The 20,962-nt window shown below is 40.3% G+C and overlaps 1 protein-coding gene across 7 annotated transcripts in view; it reads left to right on the forward strand.

The window, feature by feature from the left end:
* Positions 1-1,527: 1,527 nt before the first annotated feature.
* Positions 1,528-20,962, forward strand: part of GRIA4 (glutamate ionotropic receptor AMPA type subunit 4) — a 216,090-nt gene continuing 196,655 nt past the window's right edge. For 3 of the 7 annotated variants that reach the window (XM_063148929.1, XM_063148930.1, XM_063148931.1), the window contains exons 1-2: positions 1,528-2,020; positions 3,157-3,315. In XM_063148929.1, the coding sequence (XP_063004999.1) occupies positions 1,933-2,020; positions 3,157-3,315 (247 nt within the window). In that variant the 5' untranslated portion in view covers positions 1,528-1,932. The remainder of the gene's footprint in view (positions 2,021-3,156; positions 3,316-20,962) is intronic. The other 4 variants (XR_010026717.1, XM_063148927.1, XM_063148928.1 and 1 more) reach the window with 2 other exon arrangements.

Raw genomic sequence — 20,962 nt, forward strand, 5'->3', positions numbered from 1 at the left:
TGGGTAAATAATGTGAAGAACAAGCCTGCCATTTCAGAGAGAAGACTGGAAAACGTAAAGGGAAAGTAAACAGAAGTAGAAGATTTACTGAAACATAAAGGAATGAGTATTCTGAAATGCAGGTTAAGTCTGTTTGCCATTGACCTGCAAAGAAATCTTTCAAAAAGTAATTAATTTACAGGAATTTCGCCGTCTCCCAAACACACACACACACACAGAGTCATGCGCACAGCTGGACACATCCACACTGATGAGTCTGTCTGTCTATACATCTCTGCTGTCAATGTTCTCTGCTTACTCTCCCATGTGGTAGATGCTAGGAGCCCACAATCATTCTTCACAAATCACTGTCACCCTCTGCAGCAAATAGAGGGGTTGTATTTCACCCTGCAACAGGAGAGTTTGAGGACACAAGGTGCAGTAAAAAACTAAGAAAGTAAACTTGAGTGAAAGGAGGCAAAACTCTGATCTTGGAGCAAATGTGTGTGTTTCAAAGCAGAGCCATAAAGTTCACCTTAAAAAAATCACTATTCTTTCATATTGCCAATTAACATTTTAAAATTATGCTATTGCAACTCCAGTCATTCCCTGTGACTGACAGAAATATCTTGTAAAGCCACATGTGAAGCTAGAAGCTCCCTCCTCTGACATACAGCTATTGTTGGATGATTTCATTACCTATCATTTATTATATATATCTTTTAATTATTAACTGCAATAGACCCAGACTTCTAGCAGCTCCTCTGGGAAACTTCCAAGGCTTGAAGAGAAAAATTCAAAGGCACCAGAAAAAGACTAGACAGTAAAAGAGCTCCATTTTTTTTCCTCCCACTTAAAAATATTAAGAAATTAAAAAAAAAAAAAAAAAAAAAAAAAAAAAAAAAAAAAGAAAGAAAATAGAAAATAGCGAAAAGGAGGTGGCGTAGGAGCAGTGAAGTTTTCCTTTGCATTCGCTCTCCTCCCTTTGGCACGAGTGGCACAGCGCTGAGCGCTGCCCTGCTCGCTCCATGCTCTGCCGCAAAGCGCGGCCGGCAGCGCGGAGCGCTCCCGCGGGGAGGGGGGCTCGCCTGCCCCGCTCCGCAGCCGCTCAGCGCACGCACACCCGCCCGGCCACCCTCGCTAATAACAGCGGGTACTTCACAGCAGCAGCCCCAGGGATGGGCTGCGGAGGACGAGCCGCCCGCGCCCCGCCCGGGGCACTGTCCTTGCCGGCCCGACTCCGGCCGCACAAAGTTCAGCGATGCTGCGCGCCCGCGGATGGGGGAGCGGCACGAAAAAGGCGGGGTGAGGGGCGCGAATAAAAATTTATAAAAACCACCAGTACCATCAACAACAACAACAAGAAAAGCAAAAAAGCCCCCCTCCCAGAAATTAAAAATACGGGCGAACGCGGCGCCTGCGGCCGGCGCGGCGGCTCCGCGGCTCGGGGCGGAGCGGGGCGCGCTCGGCGGCCGCTCCCGCCCGCGGCGGTGCGGGCGGCGGGGGGGGCGCACGGCGCATGTCCGCCCGCGCCGCGCCGCGCCTCCGCCAGACGCTGCCCCCCGCCGCCAAACTCACCACCATCTTCTGCATGTGCAACATTTGCAGCCGGACACACTCCGCTCCCCGGCGATGGAGACTGCGGGAAAAATCCGCCGCGGCGGCATGGCTTGCTGAAGCGGCAGCCGGGAGAGAGGCAGGGCGAGAGCGGGAGAGGATAGCGAACAAATTCTAAAACCAAACCACCCGAAAAAAAAAAAAAAGAAAAGAGAAAAAAGAAAAAGAAAAAGAAAAAGGAGGAAACCTCTCTTTTTCTCCCCCTTCCCTTTTTTTTTTTAATTTTTTTTTTTTTTTATTCCTGGTTTTGTGTGTATCCTCCTCGCCCTCGATGCCTCTTTAAGCAGCATCCAGCGAGCGAGCGGGAGAAGGCGAGACAGAGAGGCAGAAGAGAAGATGAGGATAATTTGCAGACAGCTTGTCTTGTTGTTTTCTGGCTTTTGGGGACTAGCAATGGGAGCTTTTCCTAGCAGCGTGCAAATAGGTAAGCGCTGCATTGGGCTGCGTGCGTGTGTCCAGGGGTTCAATCCATTGCGAAGTGAGTTGAAAAGGAGGCTCTGAAGGCAGCTTTTGCAGATTTCTCCTCCAGCACCATCCCATTTCCGTGCCTGCACGAATCATCCTCGTGTTTCTGTGTATGTGCCTCCGTGTGTCTGTGTGTGTGTAAATATTTCTGTGTGCGTTCGCGTGCGGGAAGGAGGATGCTTGTCTTGTGCAGAACTCCTTCCAGCCCCGGGGATGCCGTGTCGGCAGGGCACGAAGGGGCTCGGGGCTGGTGCCCCTTAGCTGCTTTAGCTCCCTCCGACTCCCCTTGCTCTTGCCTGACTCTCGAAGGAATGGCGAGTCCTGAGCAGCGGAGGTTGCGGTAGCCGGCAGGGATGGGGGGGCAAAAGGCTACATCGTCCTTCGTTCCTCTGTGTAGTTGGAAAGTTTAGGGTTTTGTGAGTGTGTCCCTCTAGTCCTGTGCCCCATCCTTACCCCTTTCCCATCGCCTCCTGCTTCCCTCCTTTCGGACGTGTTTGGGATGGGACGCAGCTATCTGAATTCTTTCCAGCTCAGCTCCATCGCTGCATCATTTCTTGTGGACTTGTAAAGATGCTGCTAATAAGGCTGAGCTGCTCCCTGCCTGCACATGGCTGCAGAGGAGCAAAGTTCATTATCTTCCTCTTCAGTGCAGATTATCCTACGCCGAGTTGGTATTCCCTTTTTTTAATCCAGAAAGCATCGTTCCGCTTAATCAGCCCGCCACTTAATGTGAGAGGCTGTTGAGCAGCTGATTTACCAGTGTGTTCAGTATCAGGGAGATGGAGGCTAAACACTTTAAAAGGTCACTGTAATCATGACAAATCTGGGTATTTATGTATGAAAGGCTGAAAACCGAGAAGTCAGAAAAGAAGCATGAATGCATCAGGGAGGTTAAAATCGATTGAGGACGGTGATTTAAAGGCAGTGGTTGTGATTATGAATACGATTAGTTCCTTATCCATTAAAGTCTTAGGACTTGCCTTACTGTGCAGCTTTGGGAGAGACAGTTGCTTGGTTTTACAAGACACTAAGTGGCTTGCAAATGACTTACCCAGCTGCTTTTGCTTTTTGCTTTTTTTTTTCTGTTTTTTGTAGGTGGTCTCTTCATCAGGAACACAGATCAGGAATACACTGCTTTTCGATTAGCAATCTTTCTTCATAACACCAGCCCCAATGCATCCGAAGCACCTTTTAATTTGGTTCCTCATGTAGACAACATTGAAACAGCCAACAGCTTCGCTGTAACAAATGCCTGTAAGTAAACATGCCACTGATCCGACCACCTTACACATAAATTGCAGTGGAAAGAACAGGAAACCACATAGTTATCTTGCATTGTAAATATGTCGGGAAGTCTGTCTTCGGTAAAGATAGCCTTTGCAGAACAGCAAAAGAGGCAGCAGTCCTCGTTGGTTCCTTAGTGGAGCAAAATCCCCTCTCCTGCCTTCTGCTGACTAACCTGATGTGACATTTACTTTGGTAAAAAGTAAACTGCAGTATTACTGTAGTTTCTTGCTTCTTTGTTTCTATGGAGATGAATTTTGTTGTTGTAAAGAAAAATTGTGAATGTGTCAATAAGTGCATAAACCCCACACTTTTGTTTGCTTCTGTGCATGCTGTGCCTTGCGTGTATTTGAAAATATATGATAATGTTTGTGCTCCCAGATGCTTTTCTAATGGCTGGAAAGGAGACAGGGAAGCAGTGGTGTGCAGGATAATATATCTGAGTTGCTTGACGCTGCAGTTGATCTGGTGATGTCACTTGAGGCAGCCCTGCTCTTATATTCTAGGTTGTAAATGTCTCTTACCATTTCGTAATGCATACATCCTGTGGATATGTCTCTGTGCATCCATACATTGGTGCCAAATCAAGTTAGTATCTGAGCTACTTGGTTTCACAGACCACCTCAACTGGAACAAATATTCTCGTCCTACTATATATTTTATAAACACACACACACCCACATACACACAGATGCACATACACAATGAGAGGAAGACAGAGCAAGAAATGCCCTTAACAAATGAGGTAACATTTATTTTCTTTAATTTCCATTTTGATAAAAGTGATGTATAATTAGCTGAACTTGCTACATTTCAGTCACCCCAGGAACCTTACCAGTGGTTAAAACATGTACTAGATATGCCTAATCTCTGAGAGGGGCAAAGCATTATTTCTATTTATTTTCGTGTGTGTCTGCCTTCTTAAAAGGAATTCATGTTATTATGTAAGACACTGGTGTACTGTGGGGCAGAGCTGAAGACTGTAGTAGCGTTACTACTTTGATGTTCATATTTCAGGACTCTATAGGTTTTCCTCTGTAGCTCTTAAGTTTTCCAGTCCCTCCTCTCCGTTCATGAGTGAATTGCCTCTGGAAGTAGATGCTCTAAGCGACATTGCTGAGCGAGTTTAAAATAGAAACATACTGGAGAATGTCTTAGTGTTCATGGTGCCTTTAAAATATGTGCTGTGTTTCTCTTCACTTTCTCACTGCCATCTCTGTGACACTTTTTAATATGTAAACATACAATATGCTGTGCAGTTCTCATGAATAATTTATTGCATGATTACTAAATTTATTTATCCAAGTCTTTGCTACTTCAAGTTTCAGATGACCTTGCCACCCTGTTTAAGAGGAAAAGCTTCTGAGCTGCCAAAATGGCTCCATTCATTTTATGCAGGAAAGGGTGATGTCCCGTAAAGCGTGGATTCTATATTAAGCAATGTATTAATTGTATATAGCGTGGAAGTCAGTATCAAATTCCATAAGGCAAAAACATTTCAAAAGATGCTTTGAAACTGGAAGGAATCAGGTCTGTGCAGGTGTAGTACATTGAGAAAATACTACAGTTCATGTCAACTTTTGAAAGCACTGATAATATTTATTCCATGAAGACCAATGACACACTAGCGTTTTTAAACTTAAATTTTTAGCAAATGGGATGGGACTAAAATTTTTGTGTACTAAAATCTGTAATTTTAAGTCAATTATTCTAGATTCTGCCTATGCATCTAGTTTTGTCAATTTCTCAAGCTATTGCTTCATTTTGGATTAAGGATATTGCTTAGTCTTTCCATTTGAACGTTAGTGAACTAATTCTGATTTGCACATATTTAAATTGTCTAAAATAGCACCACTTCACTGTGTAAAACTAAACACCTTAAATTCAAAAAAGTGTTTGGCCAAACCTTTGCTGATTTACACTATTTGCAGCATATTCTTCTCTCTTTCTAACCACCTTATGCTATTTTTGCCTTATATTTAACTGAGGAACACCTCTCCCATTATGTTTGCTGTCATTTATAGAAATAGTGATTCATAACCTGATCCTTTTTTTTCTTCTTTAAACTGAACCCAGTTTCGGTTCCAAAGTATTTAAGAGCTTTAGAAATGATGAATCCTTGTAGTATGGGGAGGTGGCAGAGAAGAAAGGGAAATTAAATGTATATGCTTATGTGTGTATATGCTCATAAAATTCTGTACATTTGTATTAAATAGAAGTAATCCTAAAGGCCTTATTTATGTTTCTACTTGCCACTTAAATGCACATGTATTTTTGCATTAGTCCAAGTTTGCATTTATTTCGTGTTTTGCAGTCTTGTGCCAATAATCTGACTACTTCTTTTTAAAAACATTTTATTACTGAAGAATATATTTTAAACAACAGATATTCTCCTAATGAAATGTAGGCAAACCAACTGACAACTGAATGAACATATCTCATGTTCCTTAAGCTAAATGTGAGCAGAGTCCTGCAAAAATCAATTGTCTGATAGCTGGAGGACACTGGCTTCCATGTGGTTGAATTTCCTGGCTTGACAGAGGCTTCTAAAGTGCACATGTGTGAGTTTTTCTAACCTAATTAAAGAAACCCCCACCATCAGCTCTGAATTAAGTGATTTCATATGTTTTAATATGAATTGAAAACTCTTTGCTGAACCACTGTGAAACAGTGGGTTTGGACCTTGCTGTTTGCGTGGAAATTACTCAGAGCACACGTCCCCAAACAAAAGCCTGAGAGCTGCTGGACCGAGATGAATATTCATGTGAGTTCAAGCATAAAGCTCTGAGACATTAGCAGTTTCCTCTACTTCTCTTTCCATTTGCTGCGGAGGTTACTTGTGCAGATTCAGGGCCTGACCCTTTGCATGTGTCAGAGACAGTAGACAGATATTTCAAAGGATTATGGATGGCATACTAGCAGGTAACTCACTGCAACACTAGATAAACTTTAATGTTTTTTTTTGTTTTCACTAGGTTAAAAACATCTATCAAAATGTTCACCCAGGATACTTTTGGAACTGGAAAATTTTGTATGTTCAATGTCATAGCTAATTTCCAATGGTTATTTTATGCATTTTTGTTGTCTTCAAACAGGCCTAGAACATTAGTATTTTTATTTTAAATCTTGAATGCATATGGAAACAGGTTGCCTTAATAGATAGAATCTGTTGTGAGTTATCAAAATTGATCTGATCTATATCACTTTGGAGATTTCAGTCCTTTTTCTTTTCCCTTCACATTTGTGTGTTTTATTTAAACTCTGTTCATTTCTTTTGCACTACATACATTATTCAGAGAATCCCTCTTACTGGCAGAGCTGAAATTATTCAAAAACATGAATAGTACAAGATTCTTACTCATCAGAACACAATACACCAGAGCTGAAACATTTGTCTATTGGCATACATTGGTTTGCCACTTATAAGCAGGAAATTCTGCTCATGATTAGAAATCTACCTGCATTCAGTTTGATTTCAGATGTTGGAGCAATACATTGATAATTTGGAGGAGATTGTATATATTTATTCTTTAGCTGAATGCAAAATAATTTTTTCCCTCCGTGCACCATCTATATAGTATGTTAGTATATCTCAGCAACAAAGTCAACATTAAACATGCTTGAGTACTTAGGAGAGGTAGTGCTATGGTTTTATAAAGAACTATTTGCCTTTCAGCTCTTGTGGTTGAGAATTTTTCTCAAGTTGAAGTTTGAACAATCCTTAATCTGTAGCAGTTTGCAGTTCTTGCACAGAATTAAGCTAAAGGGAATGAAGAGAGATTGATTCCAGTCTTTCATTAGTGTTTTATAGTAAAGGTAAAGCTTTTCTCTTTGAGTCTGTTTGACTTAATGTGTATTCTGAGATGAATATATACCTAATAAATGTAATTTAGGGAAAATCAGACCCTTCCTTCCTCTTCTGCACAGTTCCATTCTTAGTAGATTTTAATCCCAGTAGAGGCAAACCTCCCAAAGCATAATCTTGTTTATGTGCCACATGAATGCGAAGAAAAGCCTACTGAAATAAAAAAAAATTGGATCTTGGAATAACTTTCCTCTTTCTCCAAGAGTTAGTGCCTTGGACTCTTGTGCCCTCTAGATTTATGTGGGGTTGATGACCTGAAATTGGAGGGCCTGATTCTGCCTCACTAGTGGGAATGCAGTTTCTGGGGAAGATCTACTGAGGTCAGAGGCAGCCCTGAGGTCAGACAGGAGCCTCCCTTGTCACTCTCACCTCTCTATATGTTTGTCTCTGGGTTTGTACATGCTCCCGAGGGGAGCAGCAATATCATTTTGGAGTTAACTTTCTGCTGAGAACTCCAGAAAGCTGAGGAAATAGACTCACACATAGTATTGCCCTTATATTGTGACTATCTGTCATTTTACCTACAGGAGTTTTCAACTTTGATTTCCTCAGCTGCATCATAATGGGATTTTCATTAAATGTGGTTATTAATTCTGCTTTATAATTACAACTCAATTTAGCAATAGAAGCGTAACCTTGGTTGAATAATCAGTGTCATTTAAAAACATGATGTTCTTTATTTAGAAAGTGAGATTTCATACAGCTGAATGATGTTTTGCTATCAAGAGCAGTGCAGTATTCCCAAGGATGCAGTTTGGAGTGTGTTGGGAGTTGTCATACAGTCAGGTTTTAACTGCAAAAGCAAATAGTGTACCAGTTAGCTAGAAAGATGGAACTGGATTAAATTTTACCCTTCTAAGACAAGTTCAATTACAAAAATCCTTTTGAAGTGAGTGTTTTGCTTTAATATGTGGAATTTATCTCAAGCTAGACTCTAATTATTGTTAACAATTTCTCTTAACATTTTTTATTATTATCAGTTGCTGATGCAATCAAAGAACATGTGTGTACTTGGGTGTCATCTACCATAAGAAGGATTCTGTATACTGTATATTTTTTAGAAATAAGAACATCCATATTCAAAGAGTTTCATAGCTCTAAATGTGATATTTGTAAATAACCATACAACAGAGAGATCAACTGTCAATATCTCCAGTACATCAGTGTCTGGTTTTAATTTTCAGGGTTATTGTTGGGAAAATAAAGGATGGGCCTTCGCTGACCTACAGTCAGATTTCTACCCGGGAAATCCAGAACATTCATTTTCCTGGCATTTGTCCTAGCATGTTACTGGACTGACTAAAACTTTAAACTCAAAAGCTTTATATGAGCCTATAGAAATAATTTAATGTTCATTTCAGAGGATTAATAAGAAGGGCTGTGTTCCTTCATTCCTTTTGCAGAAGGCAAAGCAGTGCAGTACTTTTTGGGTAGGACAAAGACTTTAACAAGTAAATTAAATTGATTAACTTCAGCTTTATCATTGTGATCTAAGTTTGTATGCTAGTCAAAATAAGTCATGCATTTCATTTCTAGGTCTTGATTGTTTTGAGACTTGTTTGTTCATGAGAGGGGAAAACGTCTGCTTTGATTTCTTAACAGTTTTAGATCCCACAATGAATTGTGCAATTCCAGGCTGTGAGCAGGTGAAGTTCTTTGGATTTAAACATGTTGGACCAAATAATCATTTCTCATAGTTCCTATTCCTTAATATATGACTGATTTAAGGGTATGAAATCTGTACTAGTGCAAAAGTGAAGATGTCTCTGTGATTGCACCAGTGTAATTACAGGGAAAATTGGCCTGTTCTCTTGATTTCCATTTCTCTGAGCACTTAGTTTGAAGCAAAGATTTTGGACTAGTACAGCACCAAGTCTGCTTCTGCAACTGAGGTGGGCACACCAAAGTTATGTGGTAGGACACAAAGTCAATCTAGATAATTTATTCCTGTGTCGATCAAAAATTGTTCTAAATTTTGGAAAATAAATTTACTCAAAAAGTATCTGATCACAGTGTCTTGTTTTGAAATTTCATCATTGCTTTACTTTTAAAACTTTTCTCAGATGTTTTAACATCTTCCTCAGTCTAGTATAGGTTCTTACATAGATTTTTGGTTGTTACTATGGCTTACAAAGATTCCTACTGGCTTTTATCAAAGTTGATGTGAATTCATTTGTTTGTCAATGCAGTTGTATCTTGAGTTATCTCAAAAATTCTATATTAGTGATGTCTGCTTTCAGGCACCCAAGTTCAAATAGGAAGGCTACCCTACATTTTGGCACTCAGAGACATTCTAGTATTTTCCAGAGTCCTTAGTAGCCCCTGCCTTCCTCTTGGGAAGTGCTTATGGCTGAGCACTTGGGAAAACCTGTCCTCTGTGCAATAATGCATGGGGCAAGTGTCTTCTGTCGGTGCTGCTACTTCCTTGTGAGGACTGAGTTTCTTCCCTCTTTTTCCCATAGTCCAGATGAAGTCTGCCTGACTTCTACAAGTAATTGCAGGTTCCATGGGTGAGAAGATGGAACCAGAGTGACACATACCCATCATCCTTGTCCTGACAACACATTGGAAACACCCAGCTTATCCCTCCTCTTCACCAGTTCCTCCAGAGCTTACTATAGCTAAGGTTTATGTTGGACTCAACTGGAAATACCCAGATACTTACAACAAAGCTACTGTAATGGCTGGATTTTGACCAGCTATGCTAGCATTAGCAAACTCCAATGCAAACAGTGGCCCTTGTCCTGCAGGTTTTTTTCCCCCAGAAAGAGCTGTTTGTGATTTAAATAGGGGCTCTACCTGAGCAGTGATTGCAGTTTGGAACCTCTTAAAAAGAAGGAGTAGTAGGAATCCAGTTTATTTGCAAGAGGAATATGTTCACATTTTTCAACTCATAGCTCAAATTTTTAAACTTAGTAAATTGCTTAACTCCTGTTAGTTTTAAAAACCAAAATGTTTGGCAGTTGGACCCCTGGTACATAATTGCCTGTTTACAAAGAAAGTCAGTTGGGCTACTGTTTTCTTGTGTTCCACAGGCTACTTCAATGTTGTATTTGTATGCAGCAATTGCTCCTAAAGTACGCAGGCTTGTGCAGTACCTTTCACTATATTCATGACGAACATGCAGTTGTTTTTTCCTGCAAATAGAAATACAGCCCAAGAGCAAGAAAAAGTACTTAACAGTTTTCACCAGATTATTTATTAGACTGTTTGTGGGGAAAAACTTTAAACACATTTTGAAGATGTATTAAAATACATTTTTTAAGTACTCATAGCAGCTCTCTGTTTCTTGCTTTCAGACCCTCTGTGGGGTAGATTTCTGCATGCACGCTGTTCCAGTAGCTTCTGTGGTGTATTTTTATAATGAACTTAAACCCATGAAAATGCAACTTCATTTTTTATTTGCTTCATTTTTACATTTTTTATTTTATGTTCTTGACGTACAGTTCAGATCCACCTAGTGAATATCCGTCAAATTTTAGGGAAGTTCACAGACAGAAAGTTAATTGCTGAAAAGAATTGAAATCTTTATGCTTTGCTTGCCACAGGATATGGAATTTACATCTTCACATTGTGGCGTAAAAGATGATCCATATGTTAGTATTAGAAATTATCACTCAAAATAGTAAAGAATTAGTATTAAAATAAATTTTTGTTAATTTCTTTCTCAGATATGTGTTACACTTAATTTTTTTATTATTGTCCAGGTCCCCTTCCAACCCAAACCATTCCACAATTTCTTTTTGTTAGAGATTTCACTGATGTCACCATGTCAGGGTCAGATCTGTTTTCCCAGTGGGAAAAGCAATTCATGTAATAAATATTCAAGATAAAAACAGCAGCAAGAGAGGAAATTCTTGTAGAAAGGAAAGTATGAAATGTAGCGTATTATTTGTCCCCAAAAGCTTCCTGTGCCATTTTAATATTCCTGATGTTCAGTAGAGGTGTTGCATGCTACTAGTTAATGTGAGATATGGATCTGGATGATGCTGTGTTAAGGTCTGGAAAACATTGCATATAAGGGAGAAAGATTTTATTAAACACAGATACATTTATGTAACATTCAGGAGAGAAAGTTATAATAATTTTTAAGTAGTATGTGGCTATCAATAAATGGTACACTCTGTTTTCTCACCTGAGTTGATGGGGGGAAAAGGGAAGAGGCTTTTACAGGCCCTCAGTCTCAGCAGAGTAGTGTAGGATCGTCTTGCAATGATTTCCTCCAGGTTTTCTGTATGGATCTATCCTGGAGAGGTTTGCTAATAAAGGCCTTCAGCCTTGGTAATTTCCTTTCATTTAAATGGAGAAGAGTGTTTAAGAGTGGACTTTTCAAAAACACTGTATCTGGAAGGATAATTTCCTTCAAAAATCAATAGTTATGGGCTCTTGGCTGACTCAGGAGTTTTTCTTACTTCCCCTCCAGGTAGAAAGCACAAGCCAAGTAAAATGCTGGGTTTTGGGGCTGTTCCCATACCCTGTTAACACTGTCTCTGTATCTAGCTGTTTGTGTGTCCTCCAACTGAGAGCTGGTCAGGAGTTTTTCTTTCTCAGGTCCTTGGTTTAAAAATCAGTATCTTTGGTCAGATTCTCACAGGTAAAAGCAACAGAGTAATGCTGTATGACATGTTATTATCTAGATCAGTTAATAATTAGAGTTGCTGTCTGGAGGCACAAAGAAAGATCCAACCTCAAGATGAAAGATTCAAGAAGAAGAGCATAAGAAGTGTATTGGGACAACTTTCATTGGCATTTGCTGCAGGCTTACATAGATTCCATCACAGTGTGTGTCTGGAAGGTCAGGTGTGGTGCTGAATGGACGTGATCCAAGTTATAAGTCCTTGCAGATGATGAGGAAGGATATGAGAGCAGTCTGGGGGAGGAAATGTTGACTGATGGCTACAACCATCATTGCTTCAACAAAGAAAAAGTAAAGGTCACCAAGTGAATGGGAATGTAGACAGTATGCAATAATGTCCACAGATAAAGGCTTGGTGGGACCATTTTGTTCACTCACTGGGAGCATCAAGATGCTTGTCAGCCAACCTCAATACCCTTATCCGACCTGTAATTTTTTTTTTTCCCAAATAAATCCAGTCTTAAAGACAAAAAAAAAAATCTCAGGTAAATTGTCATGTCATCAACACTTCGTTGGGATATGTCACCCAGCATCTTTGTGTTGAATGTGGGAGCCATAAAGAGTAGGAAAGGAAGAGGTCTACTGGGTTTATTGTTGGCTTTTACTTTGGAGGGATACCATAATCAGCATGATTTTTCAGAGTTGTGCACTTCCCAGAGCCCCTGAGGTTTGTTCTGTATGGTTGCAACTGTGTCTTGCCAGCACAGAAAGGTGGCTTGGGACACCTTTAGTAGCATGGTTTAGGTATGGCAAGACATGTAAGGAGTTACTGAGGCCTTTTTCAAGTTCCCTTGAAAATGCTTAGGGTGGACACAAATGGTAGGGCTTTTTCCCTCATAAGAATAAAACCATCTCCTAACCCCAGCAGGGACTGTGGCTTGAAGCAGCAGTGATATAAGCTTGCTAAATGTGTTCCAAGACCAAATTAAGTAAATTTTTGCTAACAAATGTGTGCTAATCCCCATTATTTGTATTCACAGACTCATCTACCTTCAAATACAACTTAATGGTCATATGTGTTACACATATTTCACTTTCTATGAGCCACAGAGGATGTGAATCTATTACTGCTTTCTCCTGGAGGCTTTGGGCTGTTAGCTTAAGATATCAAGAGTTATGAATTTAGCTTTGAAAATCCCTAGTTTCATCTGCTTTGTGTGTCAGACGAGATTGCAGCCTGAACACAAACATGATGATGAATGAGATTTAAAACACAAGAATATTTGCAGAAAGCAAAAGACTGAATAAAGGAATACAAGAAGTGCTCCCATAGCTGTCTTTGATGATCTGTTGCAGTGTTCTGAATAGCAGATGTATATGGAAAGAATAACAAAGGACAAACCCTTTCTTTCCTGATACTATTAAGTCTCTAAAACAGGCACAAGTAGTAACAAAAGACCTCAGCAATTAATTATTGTTGTAGTAATAGCTGTATTTACAATGTTCTGTTTACTCCATCCATTAAATGCTTAGCTTAAATTATTTATTATTCAGTTATTATTGAAATCAGCTGGAAAATGTAAAGGTCTTTTCAGACAACTCAGAAAAAGAACGGGCACAGTTAATGCAAATGCATGTGTGCAGCAGGTAATTGACACGGTTTTGGCAGGGGCTGCCTGAGATGATTTGGAGCCCAGCTGGGAGGTGGGTCTGCCCTGGTTCTTCAGGCACCTTTGCAGACTCAGAAATGAGAGATTACCCAGAGTAAGGAATTTAATTTAGAGTTTGAGATCTTGCCCCTGAAGTTGCTCTTTGCCCTTCGTGGACACCCAACTGGGTGGGAGAAGGCTCCAAGATCCATCAGGAGCTGTGTATTAAGGAAACATCATTATTTGGTGTTGGAGAAAGAGGATTCGGAGTGCAGAGAACGGACTGACATGGAGCATGAAGCACCTCTTGCCGCATGGGGAATTTTCTGCTTCTGGAAACACCAGGAAGGTGTGGCTGGTGCTTGTGAACCAGGCATTATAGCGGGTGCGAGCTGACATGACTTTGTAAAGATTTAAGGTGAACATTTGGTTATGCCAAGCTGAAAATGTGGTACAGAGAGGGAGTAAGACCTAGACCAGACATCCAGTGAAGCACAGGAGGAGTTATGGAATAGCACAAGATTAAAAAATACTCTTCCAAGAGACACAGAGAAAATTCCGTTCGCTTCTATCAGCTATCTGCTTCTCTCTTCTCGTCTTCTGGTTTTTGCTGTTACATGCCCCAGCTTTACATGACAAAATGAGAGCAGTATTCAAGAAGCACCACCAGTGGAAGCAGTTGACGTGGTGCTTCCCATGCTCTGCACCACTGAAGAGGATCCAGGCATCCCAGAACCAAATTCATAATGTCCTGGTCCTACCCCACAGCTAGGGACAGGCTGTTGTTGTCCTTCTGGGTTCAGCACCAGAAGCCACAGCTGATTAGCTCCTGTAATGTATTGATTGCAGATAACTGTCAGCTTAACTACTGCAGGGAAAGGAAGGAAAGGGAAAGAGCATAAAACATTTGATTCTTGGTCACAAACAAAAAAGAAATTGCATCCTTATATGACCTCAGAAAAACTCTGCTTGTTTCTGTCTCTGTCTTACTCCCCTGAGTCAGACTTGGACTCCAACATGGTCAACACTTTGAGGGAGTGGTGGTGCTGTACCACAAAAAACAGTTCATGCAGATGAATTGGTTTGCTTCCCTCCGTTCTGTTCTGGGTCTCTAACAGATGTTGAAGGACTACTGGTTTTTTAATTTCCTGATGAAAGGACCAGAAAGGCCATCATTCTTTCGGTTGCTTTTTATGATGGGAATCTCTTGCTCTTCAAAACTGCTGGCAGGAACCAGAGATTCACAACTTAATCACATTTTCTTTGTCAGCCTTTCACATACTATGCTAAATGGGAGACTAGCAGAAAATCCTTTGAGCAATTACAATAATAGGATAATAATAATTTTTGCAGTTCCTTGCCCTTATATAGTGTCTGTGAAATTAAAATGAGATCCAGCATAATGTTACCCATTTGAAAAGGCATGGATATCCGCTTTCAGGAGCATCACCTTGAGAAACTGCTCTCCAGGGCCTTACCTTCCTGCTACCTTTTATTTGAAAGCAGGGCTGTACTGCCACCTTCCTATTCGCATCTGTGAGCAATTGACTGCACAAATGAAGTCATGAAAGAGAATGTGAATGAGGAGAATCGGCACCATGAAGAAGTTTTTTTCCTCTTGTGCCTATAAAAGAAGGGGTTTTTTTCCTCTTGTGCCCATAAAAGACAGGAGAACATTAAAGGATAATCTCTCCAGTTCAGAGGGAGCGTGCTTACATAAGATATTTTCCTTTCTTGACTGCACATCATGTAGGTCTTAGAAGTACTTGTTAAGAGAGTGAAGTGAGTGCCACCAAAAATGTAACACACGGGTATGGCTTTAAGCCTGTTGATTTCTTAAAAGATGTGCATTACAACAATGTACTGCCTTCCTGTCTGGAAAGTATTGTCTGCAGACTGTTGGATTATTGGCGCAGTAAGTGGCAGTTTCTAACTACTGAAATAAAATCCCTCGGGGCCTTTGCTTGGCCTCAATAAAAGTGTTTCACATTTAACTAAAATTATAAGGTTCAGTGTCAAGCTTTCAAAACTTTGTACCTATCGTTAGTGCTGTAATGATGGTAAGTTCCTTACGGTATAGGAAGGAATAAAGGCGTGCTATAATTTTTTCACTGAGACAAAAATAGAAAACTCATTAAAATCCTAGGGTTCGGGATTTTTATTTACTTGTTGATAAAGACTTTCCACACTGAGAATAATGAGCAATTTCAGATTTTAGTGGGAACCTGCCCCTTTTTCCACCTCTCAGCAGACAGAGATGGAAGCATTCAAAACCAGCCAGGAGCAAAGCAGACTATCTCCCTGCATCTGTCGCATGGGTGACTGAAAGAATTGTTTGTCACTTGCATTAATGTGTCTGTCCTGATGCTTGACTTCAAGAGAGAAAATAAGGCCTCAGACTTCCTAAAATCCAGGATGTACCACAATTCTGCTCCCTGTATAGCAAGTTGTTACCCCTAGTGGAACTCCATCGAGGGCAGCTTGGATGTGGCCATTCCTGGTGCTGCACTGGATGAAATGCTTTTACCACTGATCATCATCATTGCATGGAAGGCAATGTCAGAGATTATACAGTAATACTTCTCACTCTCTTTTCATCCTCATCAAACAGATGTTTTTGTCCCTGATGTCTGTTTGGCTGTAATCCCCTGGAATTTGTAACACCCTACAGGGGTCCCAAAGGATTGCAGCAGAGGTTTGCTGGAATATCTCTTTTCCACCATGCCTGTGTTTACCCAGCTAATTCTGTCTCCTTTTGGCTTTGTGAAGGACATGAGGAGAGCAGAAGATGGTGACCCTGTCCTTATTTGCGCCTTTTACTCTTGCATCTACATTTCATCCAGTACAGCCTCTACCAAGATTAGTTTCTGGAGCTTGGACTTTTTTCTTAGGATTGTTACTTGTGTTCCAAATGATACACTTGGTTGACAGTGTTTGTACCCAAGAAAGAGGTATGGGATAATATGAACAAGTCACTGAGGCTACACTACATCATTTTGGGATAGTGTCTTAGGTTGAGCTGCAGATACATGCAAAAACATCTTACTTGGTTTTTTCCATCTGTATGTAGAGAAAGCTCTATAAAACATTTAAATTCCTTTAAAATGCTGTATTTTGGCTTTATGTGGAGAATTGCAACCCTTTAGGAGATGCTTTTCAGGAAGAGACTTTAGGGTACTTTAAGCATTGCCCATCCTGTCAGGGTAAATTCCAATATCCTGTTGGAAGCCTGGATGGGAGTTATTTTACTTAGATCAAGTTGTTAATTTCTGTTTGAAACTGTTGCCCAGAAGCCTGTGTAAATGTGTATAGCTGACAGACAGCTGTCCTTCTGTGCATATATTTTTGTACTACTTTCATCCACTTCAATGATTGAAATACTAAATCTAGCACTCAGACAGCTTTTGAATTTATGCCAGTCCCTGAAGGACTTTGGCTTACAGTTATTCATATAGGTAGTTTTGAAAATTTATGACAGAAATAATAACTCTGTGGTAATATTCATCCAATTGCTTATTTAGAGCACCCAGTGTGAGATCAAAAAACGAGCAGCTAGAAATTCCTGGGGCAAGGCTTTGGCTCGGTGCTCTGCTGTCCCTCACAGAAGGGGGAAGCCAGAGACATTGCAGAGACTTAAGGCAGTTTTCAGAATTTGTAGAAATGTAAAACCAAAGTGAAATTTCTCTCAGAAACTAGTATATTTAACTGTATTTTAGGTGTTTATCTATTTCAGCTTAATCATTGTTTTCTAATATTCAGGAATGTGCACATGTGTTGTAGAAGCATTTAGTGAGTGACCTCTGTCCCACTCCACGTGCTGCTCGGGGCATGATAGTGATTTTCAGCAGCTTGTTCTGCCCCTCTTGCCCCTCTGTCATTGTCTGTGGTGTTGCACACAGCACACTCTGGATCTCAAGAGGCTGTGGCAGATCTCTCGCGTCTAGGCAGTAAGAAGGGCACCCTGAAAAAACAAGAACAGGCAGGAGAAGATGAGTGGAGTCAAGTCCCAGTGAACTGCATGATCTAGTGATGTGGTGTTGCCCTTCCTTCTTCCTTCCCTCTTGGGCCATCACATTCACCAAGCTTCATGAAAGGAACCTGCTCACAATATATTTCTTTTTTTTGTTGTACCAGCCATCTGTGTTTTCTGCATTCTGTAGTCAAAAAGACCAACTGTGACCTGAAGAAAAGTCCCTTTGCAGAGGAGGCAGCACATATCCTTCTCACATGTATATCTTTGTAAGAAGAGGGTTAGTGATGTGATCAAGCATGAGCAAGAGATGTAAACATTCGGGTGTGATCTTTCAGATATGCTTGGGATGATAGTTTAGCTTTGATGTTTATTTTTGTTTGGTTTTTTGGAGGTTGTTCTGTTTTATCTCAAATTCAAAACTGATAATAAAGAATCACCTGCATAAACCTTAAAAAAATAGAAAAAAAGAAGAAAAACTCCAAAGTGGGTGAATGTGGGCAGAGCTGGTACTTCCCATTTCAGCAAGGCACACCAGGGCAGGTGTGTTGGATTAGACTTTTTAATAAGCAAAATAACTGGTGCTTGTTTATATACCTTGAAATTATGTGGGTTTTCTTCTTGCTCTTCAGGGTTAATATACTGTGGCCATGCCATAAGAGTGTGTCTGCTAAGTGTTTCTAGCAAGAAAATGAAATGCTGCCAGAGACCTGGAGATCTGCATACCTTGCTTTTAACACAGAGCGACAGCTTTGAATCACACATTGTGCCGCTGCACAGCCAGGATTGTAAATACTGAATTTTAATTATCAGGTGTATTCATAATTCATTAATAGGAGGTAGACAAATAGACTGGGCTGGCTTTGCAGTGCAAGAAAGATAAATGGAAGATGGTGCATAGGTGATAGGTGCTGGAGTAGAGTGTGTAGAATTTTTCTTTCCTCCATTTTGTCTTCCTGCAGCTATTTGTCTTGAACTCTCAAAGTCATTCCAGGAAGAGAGGCTGGAAATAGGACAAATGTACATTCATCACAAATGTTCAGAATTCTGAAATGAAGCTTTAAATACAATGTGAGCTGTTGAGTGCAAAAGCTGCAGGATCAGCCATGATGTTATGTATGTATGTGGCAAATATTTCTCTAGTTACCTAATAGCAACCACTGAAACTTCAGATGCATTAAATAAAAAAAAAATTCTTCACCATGTCCATTGCATTTGTTCTTGAATGTATAAATCTTACTGATTAATGATAAATATTCTAGGAATTGCTTATCAGTTTGGGTGGTATGATAGATGATATGTCACTGATTTAATGACATAAAACCATGCTTAGGTAATGAACTTTTCACAGTCTTGTTCTTGTTAATATACAATCACCAGCTTCAACAGTTTTTTTCAGGCTAAATTAAAATTAGCATGTGAGACATGTGAGATATATTCAGTATATCACATTCTCAGCTGTAACTTGAGCCTAGATAGCAAAGCACACGATTGCCTAACCATCAGGCTGGGTTTGGAGAAGTAATCAGCTATAAGAAAATGATGAGCACATAATTTTAGATCATTAGAGGTAATTGTTATAACTAGGAATGCTTTTAACCTAAAGGTGAATAAATGGCACCTCTGCAGTATATATGTCCATGGCTTGGAATACCATTTGAAATGAAAGACGTAGTGGGAGATAGAAAATGGAAGTTCTTTGTTTGTTCGTAATATCCTTTTTTCTTGTGGAGGTGCCTTGGGAGGCTTAGGATGGAAATGACATTTAATACAATGTACTATTTGTGTGGAGGCTTAGTGTCAGATATATGTTGCCTCGCTCCTCAATGGGGAAGTTCTTTGACTCTCTGGGTCAGCACTTGGCTGGGAGGCTCCATGGCCTCTACTAATATCCACACGTGGGTGTCGCGGGAGTCTAGGGAAGCACAAAACTTCAGGGCCACTAACCTGTTTTACTCTGATGCAGTTCATTTGGGAACATAATTCATGCATTTTGAATGAAAAAGGCACCTGTAATTTTTTAAAAGTCAAAAAATGCCAGATACCCCATACCCCATTGCCTACTGTGAAAACACCTGCTTGTAAAATGATATGCAGAAGCATACTTAAGAAGTCATGGCAGGCAGGTGAAGTTCCCACTGCTGGAAAATGGGAAACGCAACTTCCATTTTTAAGAAGGGGAAAAAGGAAGACACAGGGAACTGGAGACCAGTGAGTCTCACCTTGGTGAGTCTCACCTTGGTGGCTGGCAGAGTCATGGAGCAGGTCCTCCTGGAAGCTATGTAAGATTTAGATTAGATATTAGGAAGAAATTCTTTCCTCTGAAGGTGATGAGGCACTGGCATAGCTTGCCCAGAGAAGCTGTGGATGCCTCAGCTCTGGCAGTGTTCAAGGCCAGGTTTGATGGGGCTTTCAGCAACCTGGTCTAGTGGAAAATCAGTTTGGAATGAGACAGATTTTCAGGCTTCTTCCAATTCCACCCTGTCTGTGACTCTTGCATTTTCTACTGGTCAGGCATTTGGTGTCTTATTTCCAAGAGTGGTGTGCTGACGACACGCACTGTTCCATCAGCCAGAAAGCTAATGGGAGATGTTGTTCTCACTTTTTTGAAAAATAGGGCTGAATTCTTCTCCCAACTGAATCACCAAATGTCAAAGGCAGTTTATTTTGTCTGGAAAAAAAAAGGTCAGTAGGGTTTCTGCTGAAGCACATAAATGGTTTCACCCAATTATGGAGTCAGTGGTTTGGTGACATGACTTTAACTTCTGGTTCCATTTTTGGTTGTAAAATAAGTAAAATCAGCCCAAACCAACTTATTTTCCAATTTCCAGGACAGCTGCAAATTTTAGAAAGATTCAATGCTCAGCTATGTATGCTGTGTGTGCAATAGCATCTGCTAGGGAAATATAATGGCACAATGACTCAAGGTCCAATCTCGAACACTTTATTCCTGTATGTGCCAAACAGAGAAATTTTGTTTTAATTAGATGTTCTCAACAGCAGTGATCTGCTATTTATAGACTGAAAATACACAAAAAAGTTTAAGAGAAGGAAATCAGTGGCATAATCATGTCAGGTGTGGTCCTGTTTCCCATGTCTGAGGGTTTAAGGGGGCACTTTTATACTTTGGAAAGAGATTACACCCTATCAGTTACAAGTGAAAATAATCATTACTTTATGATCCATCCAATATGCTTTTAGCAATTCAACTTTAAAACAAAGGTTACAGATGTTCTTCAAGGCTCATTTAAAAAAAAAAAAAAGTTTTGGTGCTTTTTAAAGAAAATCTATTATGTTAAAGCCTTTGCAACTATATGTATGTCTAAAGTTAAGCACACTTACTTCAAAATGCTTAGCTGAAGAAACTGAACAAGACATTCAGGACATTTCATTGTTCTTTAGGCCAAAGCACAAATATTTTACAAATGGGGAAAACAAAGTGAAATATTTGCTTGAGGCTAAGGAACCAGTTGCTAGCCGGTTTGGAAGGGACTAAATTCCTTCACTAGCTTCTTGACAGGTAGAGCACAGTCTGAGAGCCATTTACTTATTTAGAT

Source organism: Melospiza melodia, chromosome 2 (genome assembly GCF_035770615.1).
Source record: "Melospiza melodia melodia isolate bMelMel2 chromosome 2, bMelMel2.pri, whole genome shotgun sequence".
NCBI classification, from domain to species: domain Eukaryota; kingdom Metazoa; phylum Chordata; class Aves; order Passeriformes; family Passerellidae; genus Melospiza; species Melospiza melodia.